Source organism: Athene noctua, chromosome 16 (assembly GCF_965140245.1).
Source record: "Athene noctua chromosome 16, bAthNoc1.hap1.1, whole genome shotgun sequence".
NCBI lineage: Eukaryota > Metazoa > Chordata > Aves > Strigiformes > Strigidae > Athene > Athene noctua.
In genome coordinates this window covers 15,080,328-15,097,777 of record NC_134052.1, presented here as the reverse complement: position 1 = coordinate 15,097,777, position 17,450 = coordinate 15,080,328, and the positions used below count along the sequence as shown (strand labels likewise).

Sequence of the window (17,450 nt, the reverse complement as noted above, 5' to 3'; positions counted from 1 at the left end):
GCTCAGATGAGATCCTTGCATACAAATTCCTATGATGGGATCAGATGTATGTTACCTCCACACTTTGATAGTCTTTTAACATTTCTTTACTATCTGTTATCCTGCAGTTTATATGGAACTACCAAAAATATTGACCTGTTCCCAGCACTGATGGTGGAAGATCTTGTCCCGGGTACCAGAGTTGGACCAACGCTGATGTGCCTGTTAACGACGCAGTTCAGAAGGCTGAGGGATGGAGACAGGTATTATCATTGGTATTCTCTTTGTGGGGATTTGTTCCCTACAGGGAGGAACAGAACCTGTAATTTTTTATTATTTCTTGTCTGAAAATAGAAGGAGGAGTCTCCTCTGTCCAGTGCGTTTGCAAAAGGACTTGCCAACAGTTACTGTCAATGTGTCCTTTCCTGATTTAACGATTCTTATTTCACTGCAGGACACTTGGCACCATTGAGGATGTGCCCAATGTCTCCTAAAAACGCTAGAAAATGTCTGCAGGAGTTATCTTCTAATTCTGATTTGCTGATTGTGTAAATGAGACACGTCTTTGCCTAGTGATGCACTTAGGGCAGGAGCATTGTTCACTCGTGTCCCAACCTGCTGCAGCAGAGCTGTCTGAGCCTTGGGATCCCCCTGCAAGGGGCTGTACCTGCAGGTGGTGGCACCCTGCAGCTCCGGCCAGCAGCTCACGGGGGTTTGTGGGTTTGGAAAAGGGCAGTCTGCATTCATAGCCACCAGAATAAAAACTCCTTTTGAGGGGTGTGGGTGCTGCACACACTCTTCTCCCTCTCCCAGATTCAGTCCCCATCCTATTCTTCTACTCCTGAGTCATGCTGTGATTACAACCCACTGCAGATTTTGGTATGAGAATCCTGGAGTCTTCACGCTGGCGCAGCTGACTCAGATCCGACAGACGTCCCTTGCTCGTGTCATCTGTGACAACAGTGACCACATCCAGCAGCTCCAGAGAGATGTCTTCCGGGTGGCATCGTACCCGCAGGGCATGGTCGGCTGCGAGGAGATTCCCGCGGTGGACCTCCGCCTGTGGCAGGACTGCTGTGAGGGTAAGGGAGCAGGCTGTTCTAGCACCGGCTGACGGGGCGATGGCTCTGGGTGGCGTTTGTCACGTGCCATCGGCTTATGTGAAATGTCAGGAGCGGGTTTCAGGCTGCACCATGAGAACCTGGTGTTAGCAAATGGATGCAAAGAGAAGAATAGAACAGAGTAGGAATAGGAGTAAGAGTAGGAATAGGAGTAAGAGTAGGAATAGGAGTAAGAGTAGGAATAGGAGTAAGAGTAGGAATAGGAGTAAGAGTAGGAATAGGAGTAAGAGTAGGAATAGGAATAAGAATATTTCAGTTGGAAGGGACCTGCAGTGATCATCTAGTCCAACTGCCTGACCAGTTCAAGGCTGACCAAAAGTTAAAGCAAATTATTGAGGGCATTGTTCAAATGTCTCTTAAAACACTGACAGGCTCGGGGCATCGACCCCCTCTCTGGGAAGCCTGTTAGCTTGGTTGAATCTGGCCAAAGGTCCACCTAGCTGAGGGCTTCTGGATCTGGCAGCCAGCAGGTGGTGCCTGGGGGAGAGACTGAAAGAGGACATGGGCATGGTGATCCCACCACGCATCGCTTTACGGATCTACGTGGGAGTCTGTAAAACTGCCGTTGCACCACGGATCCTGCCGTGGTCCCTCTGTGCTGGGTTCTGGGTGCAGACGGCCAACTGAGGCTGGGAATCCAGGCACGATGTCACACACCTTTGCTGCCTCCTCCCCTCCCAGAGATGTGTCAAGGGTGGCCGGTGAGGGAGGGCAGCACTGCCCTGTGCTGCCTGCAGTCCCTGGGGTTCTGCTTTAAACACGAGTGCTCACTGCAGACTTTCCCTTCCTTCCCAAGACTGCCAGACACGTGGACAATTCCGGGCTCTTTCTCAGCGGTTTCGAAGCAAGAGGTCTCCTGGCTTCAGCTACCCAGAGGAAAACCCTGCCAAGCATAAGCCTGCCTTCCCCAGGTGTAGTATCACCACTTCTTTCACCTCCATTTTATGAAGCATAAGAAAAGTTTTTAATAACTCAGCCCATCCAGACCTTTGAAATTGGCATTCTGCACAGGCCTGGAGGTCAGGGGTGTTTCAGTGGACAGATTCCAAGCTCAGTCAGAGTCCTCCAACACTTTAGTGCAGAGCCTGACTCTGATATTTAAATATTTAGGCTGAGTGGCTGTTTAGTTGGCATCTCTTGGCAGGTGAATCTGGCAGTCGGGCCCTTCTGTTTGATGCTTACTTGGAGGCTGATATTGGAGAAGGCAGAGTGATTCTCTCATCCAGGAAGCTGACGTTTGCATAATCCGTTTCACTTTTTATCCCCGACCCCAGAAACGAGGCGCCTTCTCCAAGCCCTTCCTCCAGAGAGAACCTTGAGTCCCTTGTGGCTGAACTGGAGAAGACAGTAGCTTCCCTACAGAAACAGGTAAAACTTTGTGCCCCAATGTTTGTCTTCCCGTGGAGTCACCCCAGGAGCAGGTTTTAGCTATTTACTACGGGCAGCCTCTGTGAATTCTGTGTCCTCCAGAGCCAAGAGCAACCATCCGATTAGAGGGAACGAGTGGCAGGTACAGAAGAGGTAGAGTAGGGAGAGAAGAGCTGAAGCTGAGCTCTGTGAGCTCAGACCTCTACAAACTGTAGGGTAAAACGCAAGTTTGAGCCTCAGTGAAGGCAACTTGAGCCAGAACTTTCTTCTGGTTGTTTGGGAGAAGTTAAAGATTATCTATGCAACGGTGCAGACTCCTCTTAGAGCTGCTGCTTTCTCATCCCCACCAGGTGAACGCACTAGAGAGGCAGCTGAGGTGGCACCACAGGAACACCACCAGCACGTACAGGCAGGGGAAGAAGACTGGGGACAAATGGAGAAAAAGATGACCGTGTTCCCTGTTTGTATAAGGTCAGTGTGTGTGTTCTGGGCTGGGGTCCAAGACGTGGGTCAGTGTGGTGCTGCTGAGCGTGTGGTGGGACACCTCGGTTGTCTTCACATACTGAAGAGACTGTTGCAGAAAGGAATGGAGCAATCCACTGATGAATGGCCCAAGAGGTAATAGGCTTAAATGCAGCAGGTTAGACACTCATTTTAACCAGCAATGATTAGTGACTCACTGGAATGGGTTGTCTGGGGACATTGTGGCGTATCTGTTCCTGGAGGTCTTTTAAGAACTGGTTTGGCAAAGATGGGGAAAGACATAAGTATAGGATGGACTAGGTGCACTGGGTGAGGTCTCTCAGGCCTATTCTCCTGGAACTATGGGTAGGTTTCTTCTAACAACACTTAATATCACAACCCCAAACCCAACAGCCTCCAAAGGACCTTTGTGGGAAGAGATATCACAAAGCTCAGCGATGGAGTAGATGGACTGGTTCCTCCTCGGGGTAACAAGGCCATCGGGGCAGATGGAGCAATCCATCATTTGCTTACATATTGGCAGAGATTCCCCTCTCAACGTCTGAGTCATTGTGCACCTCTCGTCTGAAGGCACCAGTCCCTCTTTTTGCTCAGCTCGAGCCAAGGGAGCAAGGCTGTGAAGTGCATGTTTAAAGTCACTGTCACACCTGCCAGCTTGGGGACTCCTGCTGCTGCTCCGCTGTGGCAGGGGGCTGGCAGAAAGCTGCCAGACCTCTGGTCCCTGGTGTTCAGGCACGTGGCGAGCCCACACTGAGCTCCCTTAGACCCCTTTCCACGGAGATCCATATGCAGCCTTGAGAGGATGAACAACTCACTGGCACCTGCCGGTCTGGAGGTGTTTAATGGTTTTTATGTGTTGCAAATGATTCCTCCAGGAGCAGAGGGATTATGCAGAAGTGTTGTTTTGCCAGGCGGTCTGTACTAGAAGGAGCATCTTCTGGAAGTTAAGGTTACAGGATAGGGCAAGCAAAGGCTGGTCTGTGCTGATAATCTCGGCAGAAAGCAGAAGGGGAAGGCTCTAGGCTGGCCACACTGTTTTCCAGTCTGATTTGGTGTGTTGGTCCTTACAGATTTTTCCAGTCGAACAGCAATTCCCCGTTAGAAATTTGACATAAATTGCAGTGTGACATGAGTTCTCTTTTTCTTGCCATCATTTCAGTTCCTTGCAGAGCACTCTGGGGTTTACAGGGTCCCTGAAAAGTGTTTCTGTGGGTTTAAAGGGCTGTTGCTGTTTTCATGCTGCAGTCCCAGACCTGCCAGGCACTGCACAAACAGCCTCCAGCTGCCTCCCATGGAGTTTTTTTCTGCTTTCTTGTGCCATTTCAGGTGCCCTGTGACCTGCACTCCTGCTTTCCACCAGCCGGTCTGACCCCCTCCTATAGGGCTGAGAAACAGCAGCCACAAGCCCCCACGATGCTCTGTCTCCTCTCACACCTCCTGTACCACTCCCTGTCCCAGGACGACTGTACTTCTGCCTGTATTGAACCCTCTGCACTGACTGTCTACGAGCCCCTCGGCCCCTGGACTGTTCCTGCCCTTGTCAGCCTCCTGGGGATGGGCTCTGCCTTCTTTGATGGTGACAGAGCAGCAGTTTGCTGAGATGCCACTTTCATCCACCATCCCCAGGAAACGGAGAATAACTGAAGCTGCTTTAGTGCCTCCGTTCTGCTCTTCTGCTCTTCCCACGCAATGCTGCCGTCATCCACCGCCCCTTGCCTGAAAAGTCCCATGGGCACCCAACCAAAACAATTCATTAAGAGGCAAAACTTTTCTCAAATGCACTGTGGTGCCAGAGAGCATCCGGAGAAATTGAAAAGACAAAATTACATGAAACTCAAAACAAACGCCCAGCCGTCTCCTCGTGCCAACAGAAGGAGCAAAGAGGAACCTCAGGGCCCTGGCAAGCACTGTTTGGGCTGGGCGTGCAGTCCCTGCCAGCAGCCAGGAGCAGAACCCGGGGAAGTCTCCCGGCTGTTTGGGTGCTTCAGGACCGGGTGCCAGACACGGGAGACGGTGGCCGCCCGCGGTGCCACCATCGGCTGCTGGGTGTCACCAGTCAGTGGGTCACGAGGGGCTCACCCTCGCTCACACGACCCTGCGAGGGCTCAGAAACATTCTCCTCCACACGACCTGCGTTCTCCAACTTCCTGCCCCTTTGGGGGTTTAATTGGATTTAAGTTCCTCTTCCTTTGGTTTTTTTTTTGTGGTGTTTTGTTTTGTTTTTTTTTTTTTTTTCCTTCCCCCAGAAAGGCTCTTTGCTGGAAGATGTATTCCAAGTGTAAACACGACAGGACCTGGAACAGACTCTCAGTTCATCAGCTGCAACGGGTGCTCTCGTTAGTGGAGGGGATGCTGCTGGGTTCTGTCAATTAGTGCAGGAGAACACCATGTGCAGTATTTGACACACGGATGAATGCAAAGTGCTGTTTGTGTTTATTGCTCCCAGGTGCTCTGCGACTAAACCAGGACTATATAACCGGCTCTGCTGAACAGCTCGTCTGGTTTTGTTGCTCTTTGGAGGTGCTTTTTAGCGGTGCTAGAACTAAAGTCCCTGTGTATCCACTAGAGCCCCAGATCTGTGGACAGATTAGTTTTTAATACATCCTTGTAAGATGGTCACAGGGACTAAAGAAAAAATACTTGATCCATCAGATATCTGTGCCTTCCTTATCCTTTTCACTTTTCCTGCATCCTCCCACCTTCCTTTCCACAGTGCAAGGACCAGAAACGTTTATGAACATGCTTTTTCTTTTCTTCTTTTTTTTTAATTTTTAGGTGTTTTATAGTACCAAAGGGATTCAAAGCAGCAAGGATGCTCCCGGAAATTTATTAGGAAAATAAAAAAAGATACTAGAAAAAGGTTGTGATTTATCAGCTGTTTCCTGGTGTGGGACTCTGAGCTGTGCGTGTGTGTCCTGTGCAGACACGGGTTTGCAGGGATGAGCGTGTGTTATGCTTGTCTGGTAAGTTCAGCTCAGAGGCAGTATTTAGTCCTCAGGGATGTTTGTCATTTTGAAGTACCCTTTTATTTAGATGCAAATCAAGATCCGAAGCCTTGCGTGTTATAAATCAGCTGCACTTGTCTATCGCTTGTACCACTAGAGGATCTAATCTGGCAGAGGTCACTAAAGGTAAATCAGTCTCCAGTCTCCTTCTGCAAACCACAAGTTTACCAACTCCGCATTCAAAACAGCGCAGCATAAACGTTTGGTGCTTGATCTCATCAGATAATCTCTAAAGGCATAACCAAGCAGCCCATTTTCCTCCTGATGGAGCTTGACGTGAGGAGCAGACGTGTCAGGAGCGCTGCAAGCAGGGCAGCAGAGGGGACGGCCCTTCCCCAGGTGGTGCAAACCCTTCTCCATCCCCCTCCCCATGCTGAAGTGGGAAAAATACAGAGAAATCACACATCCCTGCATGGCACCGAGGGAGAGGCTGTATGCGGGGCAGGTGGGGAGAGATTTGGGGGAATTACCCATGTATTCAGGTGCTACTTTGGTAAGGAGGGAGCGGAATGTTTTAGTAAAGACTCCCTGACTCCCTTTTTTCCTAGTTCCCATCTGTGCAGCAGCACGCGCAGGGCACGCTCCCGGAGCGCTGTGTCCTTCCCTCTGCCCTGGGCTTGGCTGCCTGGCAGAGGGTGAGGAAAGACCCTCAAGCCCAGATACTGATATCCAGCTTTTGCAGCTTGGTTGGGCAGCAGGAGACACCCGGGACACAGCAGACCAAGAGCTGTTGACCCAGGGATGGGTCCAGTTTGTTCTTCATACACCATACGGTTGCAGGCTGCAGCCTAGACCCCTACAATTAATTTTCCTTTTTTTTTTTCTTTTTCTTTTAAGCAGCCTCTTTCAAAACTCAACTGCACACCCAAAACGAGCTACCCAGAGCAGTTACAAGTAGAGGAGGATTGAAATAATGGGCTCAGGGCGAGGAGTGGAGTTGCCAGGCACAAAACTCCCACTAATTAGATGGAACAGTTAAATGACAAGACCTGGGCAGGGGCTGGGGGGGGACTGGAGCTGGGGTTTCTCAGTGGAGCAGCGATCTGCAGGTGCACTTGCAAGGTGTGAGATGGAAATCTCCATCCTTTGGCTGGTGCCTGTGGTTGCTGGGGTTTGGCAGGGGGGTTGCAGTGTGGAGCCAGGGCAGATTGTGTGCCAGGGCTCGGGGCCTGGGGCTGAGCCAGACCCTCCATCAGACAAGGACCTCCTGCTGCTGAGGGGGACCCATCTCTGCTGGAGGCTGAGCAAGCACCAGCTCCTGGTGGATCTGGGAGGTGGATTTCCCTAAAGATCCTCTGCCGTGGAGGATTAGTGGGAGGAAGCAAATGCTTTAGGGGGGGTAACCCTGGGAGGTCATTGCAAACCGAAAGGAAAAAGGATCTTGTGTTACAGACCCCACCATATCCACCCAGAAACTATCCAGACCGCTTCAGATCTCTTCAAAGGTTATTTCTTTAATTCTGCTTTAACTCTTGCCCATTTGTGAACACAATTATTTTCCTATGGAAAAAAAAAAAACAAACCCAAACAACCAAACCTCCCACACAAGTGAGATCAAGGCTATTAACTGGAGTCAGCCACTTGTCACAAGAGCTGCTTGAAGAAGAGCACGCTGTGTTTACCGGTGCTCTGGCAACAAGCAGGAGAGGACGCTTTAAAATAATAATTAAAAAAAAAAAAAAAAGACCTTCTCCTTCTTGGAGAGCGCAAGCCCGGCTCCAGCTGTGCCTGTCTCCCAGATGTGCCCGTGGGTCTGAGCGTGGGACTCCCGCCTGCAGACTCATCCCACCTGCAGACTCGTCCCACCAGATGAACCAGTTTCACTTTCAGAAATAGGAAGGTTCTCCGGGAAGGGCCGGCGAGCGCCCAGACGCGCACGAGGGACGCGGGATGGCAGCATGAGCCGCCCGGCCGGCGGCACCAGCCCGGGATTGTCCTTTCCTCTGCCCTCGAGAAGCGCGGGGGCATAGCCCACCGCCTCCACCGCATCCCCCGGGGATGGAGCAGTTTGTCAGGAAGCGTTTGACCTTCCTGACGTCCTTCTGGAACAAGCTCCGTCCCCGGTCCGTGCCGGAGAGCTGCTCGCTGGGGTATCTTGGTTCTGATTCAGTTTCGCTGCACTCGGAGCCGAACTCCATTTCCTTCATCCCCAAGTCCTCTCTCTTTATCGCTTTATACGCTTTCACAGCCCGGAGCGCGGAGGAACTGAGCGTAAGCGCAGGGGACAAACTGCGTGTCCTCAGAGAAGAAGGAGAATATGTCTTAGCCCGGCGGCTGCTGGGGGAGCCGGCCATGGGCTACGTTCCTGCTGCGTACGTGGCCAACCTCAGCCAAGGCTCCTCCGCTCACCGGCCGTAAGTATCCTGGGCCCTGGACCTGTGGTGGGGTGGAGGTTGGACCAGGGCAGCGTGTCCCTGCCCAGGGAAAGGCAGCGCTCGCCCCCAATGATGGTGAGGAGCACGAGCTCCTTGTCCCCTGCTTTGGCCGCCGGCGGTTTTGGGACTGAGGGGGGATCTGCCCTCCCCCGGGCATCCCTGCTGTGAAAGTCCTGCAGGTCACGGTAGTGGGGTGAAGGAATTTGGCACGGCAAGGAAGGGTTGGGGGATGTGCCAAGGGGTAGAGGTGCTCGTCCCCCTGCCCAGGCACGTCACCCTCGCACAGGACGGGGTGGCTCTGGGCTGGGACGCGGGGTGATGGTGTCAATAAACAGGCTCCTCACCCTCTTATCCTGCATTAAAGGGGAGACAGCAAGGAGGGAGGGAGCTGGGGAAGCTCGTACCTGAGCCCTGCCAGCTCCAAAGGGCCTGGGAGTGCGGGGAGAAGCAGTTTGGGTTGGGACCTGCCAGGAAGCCCAGAGCTCTGTAGGGTCAAGCTGTGGTTGTGCTGCTGCCGTCCAGCTCCTGCTCACCCAGGGCTGGGGGCTCTCCCGCCTGACACAGAGCTCGGATTGATGTCTCAGCCCTCTCTCAGCTGGGGAAAGCCCAGGCTCATCGTTGCGTAAGGCAGCCTGGTCCCAACACGCCAGGCAAAGCGCCCCAAGACACGGCTGCTCCCTCTGTACCAGGCCCTGAGTCACGCCGAGTGACGGGGAGCGCAAGGACGGGGCGGGTGTCATCGCCCTGGGAAAGGAGTGGGGGGAGCCTGGGAGGGGGCCCTGATGTGCAGGGACAGTGATTGCAGCTGGCAGGATGGAGAGACCCTCCCTTTCTCCCCTCCCCGTGCGTGCGCTCCGGAGAAAGGCAAATCCAGTCTGGTTTGGACCATGCTGGGACCACACCAGTGAGAACCGCAGGGTCACCTTGCTGCTTTATTCCCACTGCTCACGCCCAGCCCTGTCCCGAGGAGGAGGCGAGGGGGATGCCGCGGTGTGGGAGGGCGGTTGGCAGCAAACGCGCGTGGCTTTGGAGCCCGAGCGAGCCGCGAGCGCGCAGACTCTGCGGAGCCGCAGCTGGGTGGTAATTTGTTCAGCTGCTGTAACCCCATCACATATAATTTCCTGCACGGCTTCTCAGACGCTGGCGATCCCAGCTAATGACGAAACTTTCAGCTTCTCACGTCTGGGCTGTCTTAGGTGGGATGAAACAGCCTCTTCCCCACGCTCCCCTGCACCCCGCTGAGCCAGGACCCAGGCAGCCAACCTGCCTTTTCTTACTGGACACTTGGTGATGAATCTCGGCACTATCGGGCACAGAAGAGGGGTTTGGCTGGGTCCCCTGCTCCCGCTGAGGTCCCCAACCAGCACTGCCATGTCTGGAGTAGCGATGGGCAATTCCGAGATATTTTCATTGCTACGATCTGCGCACGGGCTCTGAGAGCTGGTTGTGTCCGTGAGCTGCAGGTCAGGAAGTGCAAAGGGATCCTGTGCATGTGGCTGTTGCTCTCCTGGCAGGACACACGGGTTCAACTCCACCAGAGCATCTTCCACACAGCACTGGGTGGTTGGTGCTTTATTGACCACAGGCTGTCAGCCCAGGGGCTGCACTGAGCCACGGGTGTAAACCTCCTGAGTTTGGGATGGAGCTGAGACCTGGCCAGCTTGATACAGCAGTGACCAGCCACTGCTGGAGGAAACAGTTTGCTGGTTGCAATAAAACGCAACAAGTGCCTGCAAAAGCAACGCCCAACGAAGCAGCCCCAGCACGGGCTGGCCGTGCTGTGCGTGGCAGCCGCGTTTGCAGGCTCTGAGCCGCCGATGAGCAAACGGTGGGAGGGAGCACCGGCTCAGAGGGTCCCGGAGCCCCTGGGGTGGACACGGCCCCGTCCGTGCACCATCTCCTTGCGCCACACCAACCCCTCTGCTCTGCCCTCGCAGCTGGTACTTCAGCAAGATCAGCCGCAATGAAGCCGAGCAGCTCCTCCTCTCTCCTCCCAACCAGCACGGCTCCTTCCTCGTCCGGGACAGCGAGAGCAGCAAGGGCGAATACTCTCTCTCAGGTAATTTTGTGGCAAACATCCAGAGGAAATTATCACAGGGAAAGGAATCAGCCTGTTCCTTAGGGGCAGCTCCCGGCTTGGTCAGCATGGGGTGAAAAACATTTAAAAGTGCTTTACAGCATCCTGTTAAAGTGAACTGGCTGCTTTCTAAAAGCTAATAGATGCAGGTATGGATTGCCGAGGTACTGTGCCAAAGGAAAGTAAGTTGCTCCCATCCAGGGTATGAAAGCCATAAACAATTCGCAGCAGCTTAATGATGGTTTCGTGGCACTAACTCCCAGGATTTCATTCCAGCAGCTTTTGTCATCTGAGGGTTGTCTAAAAATATGCTGCCACTCCAGACTACCAGGGCTGGGACTGCTCCCACATACAGAAATCTAAATTCAGGGGGTTTCAGACTGCGCAGCGCTGTTACGATCTGTTCCGATCCACGTAAAAACAACCCTGAGAAATTCACGATGAACCCCACATCCCTGGAGACTCATCCCCCCTCTCTGCCCCCTCCTGGCAGGGAGTTGCAGAGGGCCAGGAGGTCTCCCCTCAGCCTCCTCTTCTCCAGACTGAACCCCCCCAGTTCCCCCAGCCGCTCCCCAGCAGACCTGTGCTCCAGACCCTGCCCCAGCTCCGTTGCCCTTCTCTGGCCACGCTCGAGTCATTCAATGGCCTTTTTGGGGCGAGGGGCCCAAAACTGAACCCAGGAATCGAGGGGCGGCCTCAATCTCTGCTAATAAGGCTCCAGCCCAAATGAGCCGCACTCGCCCGTGGCAGGGAGTCATCTGACCCAGGACATGGGAGCAAAGCGGGTGATGGGGAGTGGGATGTAACACCCCAGGGGCGAGTTTGGGGTGCTTTAGGGTGAATTAATAGACCAGGGGCCTGGAGAGGCGAGAAGGAAAGCAGGGAGGTGGGAAGGAGCTGGCTACTGCATGAGCTGAGTTTTCCCCCACCTGGGCTTCCCCGCAGTGCGCAACCACGCCAAGGTCAGTCACTTCCGAATCTGCAAGAGCCCCGGGGGCAGCCTCTACATACAGAAGGGCCATCCCTTCCCCGACATGGAGGAGCTCCTCGCCTTCTACACCGAGCACTGGAAGGTCATCCAGAGCCCCTTGCTGCAGCCCTGCAGCCCTGCGGTGCGTACGCCAGCAGCGCGGCCAAGATCCCAAAGACGGCCAGGGTGGAAAAAAATGAACGAGACATTAAGGAAAAATAGAAATAATTAGTCTATCCATCTGGGATGTGAGCTTTATTAAACTAAATTTAAAATACCCCATGAATGTAGCTGCCAGCATCACCTTTTATCAGCCACGTTAAGCCTGGGGCATGACATCTGTGTGTATTTTTGACCGGCCAGAGTGCACAGGCTTTCCTGAAATATCTTCTCCACGTTGAAGACTAGAAACCGTGTTGTTACAAATAAATCCCTTCGCTACTGACTCTGGAAATACCTGCACTTGCAATTTTTTTCCTAGAGTATAATAAGACTACATTGCTTTTATATAGTTTTCATAACAATTAGTGTGGCATTCATAAATCCAATTAGAGTATTAATCCTAAATTGCCGACTCGTTTCCTGATTAGCATGCCATCTACCAATTATGATTTAGAAATAGCAATTAAACATGCGAATAATCTGAGAGTGAAATTGAAAGGTGTAAGATAAAGCAAATGCTTAATGAGCTGTATCCTAAATCAGACATAATACGCAATAATATTCATTTACTCATTTTTATTTATTGGTGGAAATGGAGAAAAGCCACCTTTGAGGTCTGGTGTGAAGTGAATTATGACCTGAATTCCTGATATTTCAGGTGGTCTCCAAAAATCTTCCCCCTTGCATAGGCTGGCTCCCAGCAGAGGTGATGCTTTGCGCCCCCAGTGAACCTTTAGCAGAGGGAAAATGCAGGTGGTGGAGCACCGTGTCCTGCTCACTCCTCCACAGTCACCAGCCCTTGGTGGGCACCAAGAGCTGGTTCAGGCCCCACCAGCAGGTCCTGATCCAAGCTGCTGTGTCCATTTTACAGACCCCTCCCGAGAGGGACAGCTGGGAGCGCCCACGCTGGGAGTTCACCCTGCGGAGGAAGCTGGGCGAGGGCTACTTCGGAGAGGTGTGGGAAGGACTGTGGAGGAACACGGTGCCGGTGGCCATCAAGATCATAAAAGGTAGGTGGAGGAGCAGATGTTAGCAGTGGCCGGCTGGGTCTCTCGTTCACTGCCGCATTGTTCACCCCCTTTTGATTCCTAGTGCTCTTGGTCACTGTGTTTGTCTTATCAAGCGAACTGGGGTAGGATCTGGAAAGTAGCCACCGTGGACCCACTGAATCTTGGGCTGCAACTTTATAAAATGGCTTCATCCAGTGGGTTTGTGATAAGTCACGTCAAGTTGTGATAAGGCAAGTCGAATCCAATGGATCTGTGATAAATCAAGTCCTGACGGGGTTATGATCCTGAAAAAGGGATCCAAAGCCCTGGGGAAAACACCCCTTGAGTGTTTGGCTCTGAGACACGGTGTGCAGACATGAACTCTGAGAGCAGGGGTGGGCTGCGAGGAGGAGAAAGGTCCTCATCCCAGCTGGAGGTGCTGAGCTCCCAACGTCCACATGAGCAACTACCATCGTGTTGGTTTTCTCCCCCAGCCGACATGAAGGCAGAAGACTTCACCAAAGAGATTCAGAACCTGAAGCGCCTGAGGCATGAGAAGCTGATCCAGCTGCACGCCGTCTGCTCGCTGGATGAGCCCGTGTACATCATCACTGAGCTCATGCGGAAAGGCAACCTCCACAGCTACCTCAACAGTGAGTACCCGCGCCAGCACCACGGGGAGCGGGGTCCTGGGGCAGTGCTGCTCTCTGGTTGCTTTCTGTGCCCCAGAATGGCTCTACAAACCCAAATGGGCACCCTAAGAGAGTGCAAGCTTGGTTTGGGTCCCGTTTAGATCAGTGGTAATGCAGAGCAATCCATGGGCGCTTGGTGGAGACGATCTTGGGTGACCCCCAAGACCCAACGACACAGTCTGGCATGATCCTTTCGGTGTCCATGTGGGCTGGGTCCACATCAGTCCCCAGGAGCCCAAGAGTGTTGGTAGGGACCTTCATCCCTCCTTCTTTACCCACCCATGGTCCACCAGCTCCCACCAGTGCACAGAAACCCCATTGCTGTGTTCGGGCAACTCTGTTAGTAGTGAAATGGCCCAACCTCCCCCTGGGCCAGCAGCATGGTTTCGTTCATGTGCAGCCATGATCCACTCACCACCTGGCTGTCAGTTTATTTTTCTTCGCTTTTCTTTTCCTGATCCACTAATCAGTCTTGAAAGGAAACAAGACAAACCACTCCCATCAAGACCTGTTTTTCGTCTGGGTACAGCCCCCTCCTCCCCCACACTGACCTCGTTTGGGGTTCCAGCAGCATTTGGTGCTGGACGAGCTGGACCTTGAAGGTAGGACATTTGGGCTGGAGATCTGCATGGCAGAAGGTCACCTTTAGCTCTGAACACGTCCATCTGCGTCCTCGTTGCAGCACAGGGCACTCTTCAGAGCTCACCCCAGTCCTGAGGAGCACATGGCTGTGCTGAACTTCCCACGCAGTACAACCAGGATGGTTAGGCAGGACCTCCAATTCAAGGTTTTACATGTTCCCTAGTCCCACATTGCTGGCACAGGGTCTCCTTCCAAACCAGAACACCCAAAATAGATGTTTCTAGATTGGTCCCAATGCTCATATCTTGTCTGGGTTAACAGGTCCTGAAGGGAAGTCTCTGGGCACCTCCCACCTGCTCAACATCGCCTGCCAAGTGGCGGATGGGATGAGGTACCTGGAGGAGAAGCACATTGTCCACCGGGATCTGGCGGCCAGAAACATCCTGGTGGGAGAGGAACTCACCTGCAAAATCGCTGATTTTGGACTTGCCCGACTCCTCAAGGTCAGTCAGCAGCATACTGTGGTCCCTCCCATCACCTCAGGCCACCAAACTGCCCCATGCTGCAGCCGTTCCCTCGCAGTCCCCTCTCCCAGCCCCATCAAAGCCCCAAAAGCACCGGCTGTGTTCATCATATCATCCCTCATTCCCCTTCTCCCATTGTTTTTCAGGATGACATTTATTCCACCAGCAGCAGCACTAAAATCCCGGTGAAGTGGACAGCCCCGGAGGCAGCCAACTACCGCACCTACTCCCTCAAGTCTGATGTCTGGTCCTACGGGATCCTGCTCTACGAAGTCTTCACGTATGGACAGATCCCGTACGAAGGTAGAGCTGCCAGCCTCCATCCACGTGCTGGGCAGCTTGCCCATGGTCCCCAAAAGCCAACATGTCATAAATTGTTATATTGTCCCTTCCACGAGGGGTGTGGAAGCAGCTCTTAAGGCAAGAGCAAGTTGTTGTCCATTTTGGGGAAACTGAGGAATTTTCAATGCTTGCAGAGCGGGTGCAGGAGCTGGGGGCAGGGAGGTGGTATGGGCTGGATGATGTCCCAGCGCCTGTCTTTTACCAGCCTCGTGGCAGAGAGACACCATTTCACAGCAGTGCCAGTTGACATCTTGGCCCAGTGCAGGTGTGTACCTTCAGGGCATCCTCTAGGGACGTGAGATTCAGGGGTGTCTCCTTCCTTGCAGGAATGACAAACCAAGAAACCGTACGGCAAATTACCAGGGGCTATCGCCTTCCCCGGCCCAGCTCCTGCCCTCCCGAGATCTACAGCATCATGCTGGAGTGCTGGAGTGGCAACACGGAGGAGCGTCCTACCTTCCTGGCCCTGCGGGAGAAGCTGGGCTTCATCTACAGACGGCTGCTCAGCTCCCTCTCCTGAGGGACCCCTTCCTGCACAACCCCCTCCAGACCAGCTCTTGCCAAGAAGCTCCTTTCTTCTGGTTTACCCTCTGACAGGGCTCCATGGAGAGCACATCCCTTCCCCCAAAAACCAGCCCGTGGTCCCTCTCGGTCGCGATGCAGGAAGGTGGCCAAGGGAAAAGGCAACAAGTCGTGGAGAGCTCGTTGCCAGCGCTTGGCTGTGTTGCAGTCTGGAAAAGCCCCACGGTAGTGAAGGCATCACCCAGAGTTTACATCTTCATTCAGCCAGTGGGGTGGGAGGTCCCTGCCGCTCCCCACGCCAACGTGAAGGTTTGTAGTTTGTGTTCAGTTGTGGCTCCGCTTGATTTTTCTTGTACTGTGTGTCCGGTGTATTTATCAATAAACGTGTGTGCATCCACCCCCACGGGAATCCTCACAGGGCATCGCTCAGCCCTCGCCACGCTGCTCCCCTCCCTGCCCAGGAAGCAGTTTGCAACCCATCCTGCTCTTGCAACCAGAGATACAACCATCTTCGTGACTCTTTGGTCTCTTCACCCAGGTTTGCATTAAATCGTGGGCTTCTGCCTCCCTTTTCCCAGGCAGAAGCCCAGTCTGTCCCGAGGAACCTGCCCAAGCAGCTCCTGCCCGGGCTGCTCCGCTCTGGCTCCTTGTCTTGCTCACTCACCAGTGCGTGGTTATTCAAAAAAAAAAAAAAAAAAGGCACGTCTGGGTTCAAATAATTAACATTGGCTTAGCCCGGGTGCAGGCAGCACTCGGTAAAACACTGCTCGCCCTGGTTTGCTTTTCATCCCACCCCCTGTGCAAAGCTCAGGGATGCTCCTACCCCCCCTCGCTCCTCGCCCATCCTGGGGTACAGCATTACAGGAGGTTCCCCAAGCTGGCGTGGGGGGAATATTTGCTCCAGTATTTGCTCCAGCCAAGTGCCTTTTGCCCCCCCTTGCCCGTGCACACGCGGAGGCCGGGCTGTCCTTGGGCAGCAGCGGCTGCTTGAGCACTGACACACTCAGCGCACAGGTGGCAGGCGGCAGGATGTGCTGTGGGTGAAAAGCAGCCGGGCACAGCCAGGCCTGCGTGGGTTTAGATTTCCTCCTGACAAACCCATTTTGCTTGAGAGGGGGGTGAACTGTCCGACTAAAACAACAGCAAAGCTGGAATATGTAAAATTAATAAAGTTTCTGCGATACTCTGCAGGCCTGAGCAGCATCCGCGCTGTGCAAAAGAGCAGAAACGAGTCTGGCTGTTAATTAAACACGAGGGGCCTGGAAAGGGGAGGTGGGAATGTGGTTTGGGGTGTGATAAATCCTGATCCCGCCGTGCTTCTGCTGAAGCCCGAGCAAGGGCGAGGCGAGCGCTGGGGAGCGGCGGCCGTGCCCTCCCAGGGAGAGTGCTCAGAGCTGGAAAAAAGCAACAGGTTGGGACACAGCTGTAAGAGGAAAGCCCTCATCTTGCAAAAAAAACATTTTGCTGGCTGATCAAACGCCCCAGCTGGGAGCACACACGTGCAGAGCCCAGGGTCCCCTCCTACCAGAAACTAAAGCCCGAAGCGTGTCCGGCAGGTGATGGGTTTATTAGACACCAAGAAAGGGCAGAGCCACGCCTGGTGCAAGCAGGGCAGGGATGTTGCAGCAATAAAGATATTAAATTTTCAGGTCTGGCTGCCACCAGATGGAGCCCAAAATTAAGCAGGAGGAGAAGGGTGTGCGGGGTCGATGGGGTTGGCGTGGGGAGCGGATGGGCATGGTTGGGGTCCCTCGGGGAGGTGGCAGGGCTGCAGGCAGCCCTCCTGCCTGCTCCGGCCCCATCAGGTCTGTGGCCCCAGAGCAGCTCAGGCTGCTGGAGCAATGCCACGATGGGTGGTGTGGAGTGTGGCGGGGGACATTTGGGGACGTGGCGTTGCCCACGGCAGCTCTTCCTTCCTCCTCCACAGCTGCATTGAAAGCCCATCTGTGGCTCGGGGTTGCCCTCCTGCATGGCCTGCTGGAGTTTGGCATTTCTTTGAGTCATTACTTTCTAAAAGTAGGCAGAGTTGGGGGTGGGGGTAAGCCCAGATTCTTCTCCTTTTCTCCCAGGATCTCATCCTGGGCAGGGCACTGCAGCTTCCCCCCCAAAATTGGGGCCACTTTATGGATCAAGCTTTTCCCAAAATCCATCCCCCGAAGACAAAGCTGACACAGCCCCAGCCCCTTCCAAAACCCTCCGGCGTGGGGATTACAAATGCTGTTGTTCAAGGTGTTTGCCTGCTCTGGTTTCAGCCTGGCA

At 53.7% G+C, this 17,450-nt stretch overlaps 2 protein-coding genes across 3 annotated transcripts in view; both read left to right on the top strand.

The window, feature by feature from the left end:
* The window catches only part of LOC141966787 (peroxidasin homolog), a 46,415-nt gene extending 40,619 nt beyond the window's left edge, over positions 1–5,796 (top strand). For both annotated transcript variants that reach the window (XM_074919874.1, XM_074919873.1), the window contains 6 exons: positions 108–242; positions 853–1,061; positions 1,897–2,011; positions 2,375–2,468; positions 2,819–2,939; positions 4,278–5,796. In XM_074919874.1, the coding sequence (XP_074775975.1) occupies positions 108–242; positions 853–1,061; positions 1,897–2,011; positions 2,375–2,468; positions 2,819–2,917 (652 nt within the window). In that variant the 3' untranslated portion in view covers positions 2,918–2,939; positions 4,278–5,796. The remainder of the gene's footprint in view (positions 1–107; positions 243–852; positions 1,062–1,896; positions 2,012–2,374; positions 2,469–2,818; positions 2,940–4,277) is intronic.
* Positions 5,797–7,305: 1,509 nt separating this feature from the next.
* SRMS (src-related kinase lacking C-terminal regulatory tyrosine and N-terminal myristylation sites) lies at positions 7,306–15,781 on the top strand. Its single transcript, XM_074919875.1, has 8 exons — positions 7,306–8,310; positions 10,269–10,390; positions 11,354–11,520; positions 12,412–12,550; positions 13,024–13,182; positions 14,125–14,306; positions 14,474–14,630; positions 14,996–15,781. The coding sequence occupies exons 1-8, from the start codon at positions 7,955–7,957 to the stop codon at positions 15,187–15,189; spliced, it is 1,476 nt and encodes a 491-aa protein (XP_074775976.1). The 5' UTR covers positions 7,306–7,954; the 3' UTR covers positions 15,190–15,781.
* Positions 15,782–17,450: the final 1,669 nt, after the last annotated feature.

Coding starts and splice junctions, on each gene's coding strand:
- SRMS (XM_074919875.1), top strand. CDS start 7,955: ATGGAGCAGTTTGTCAGGAAGCGTTTGACCTTCCTGACGTCCTTCTGG. Junction 8,311..10,268: donor GGCTCCTCCGCTCACCGGCC/GTAAGTATCCTG, acceptor CTGCCCTCGCAG/CTGGTACTTCAGCAAGATCA. Junction 14,307..14,473: donor GACTTGCCCGACTCCTCAAG/GTCAGTCAGCAG, acceptor ATTGTTTTTCAG/GATGACATTTATTCCACCAG.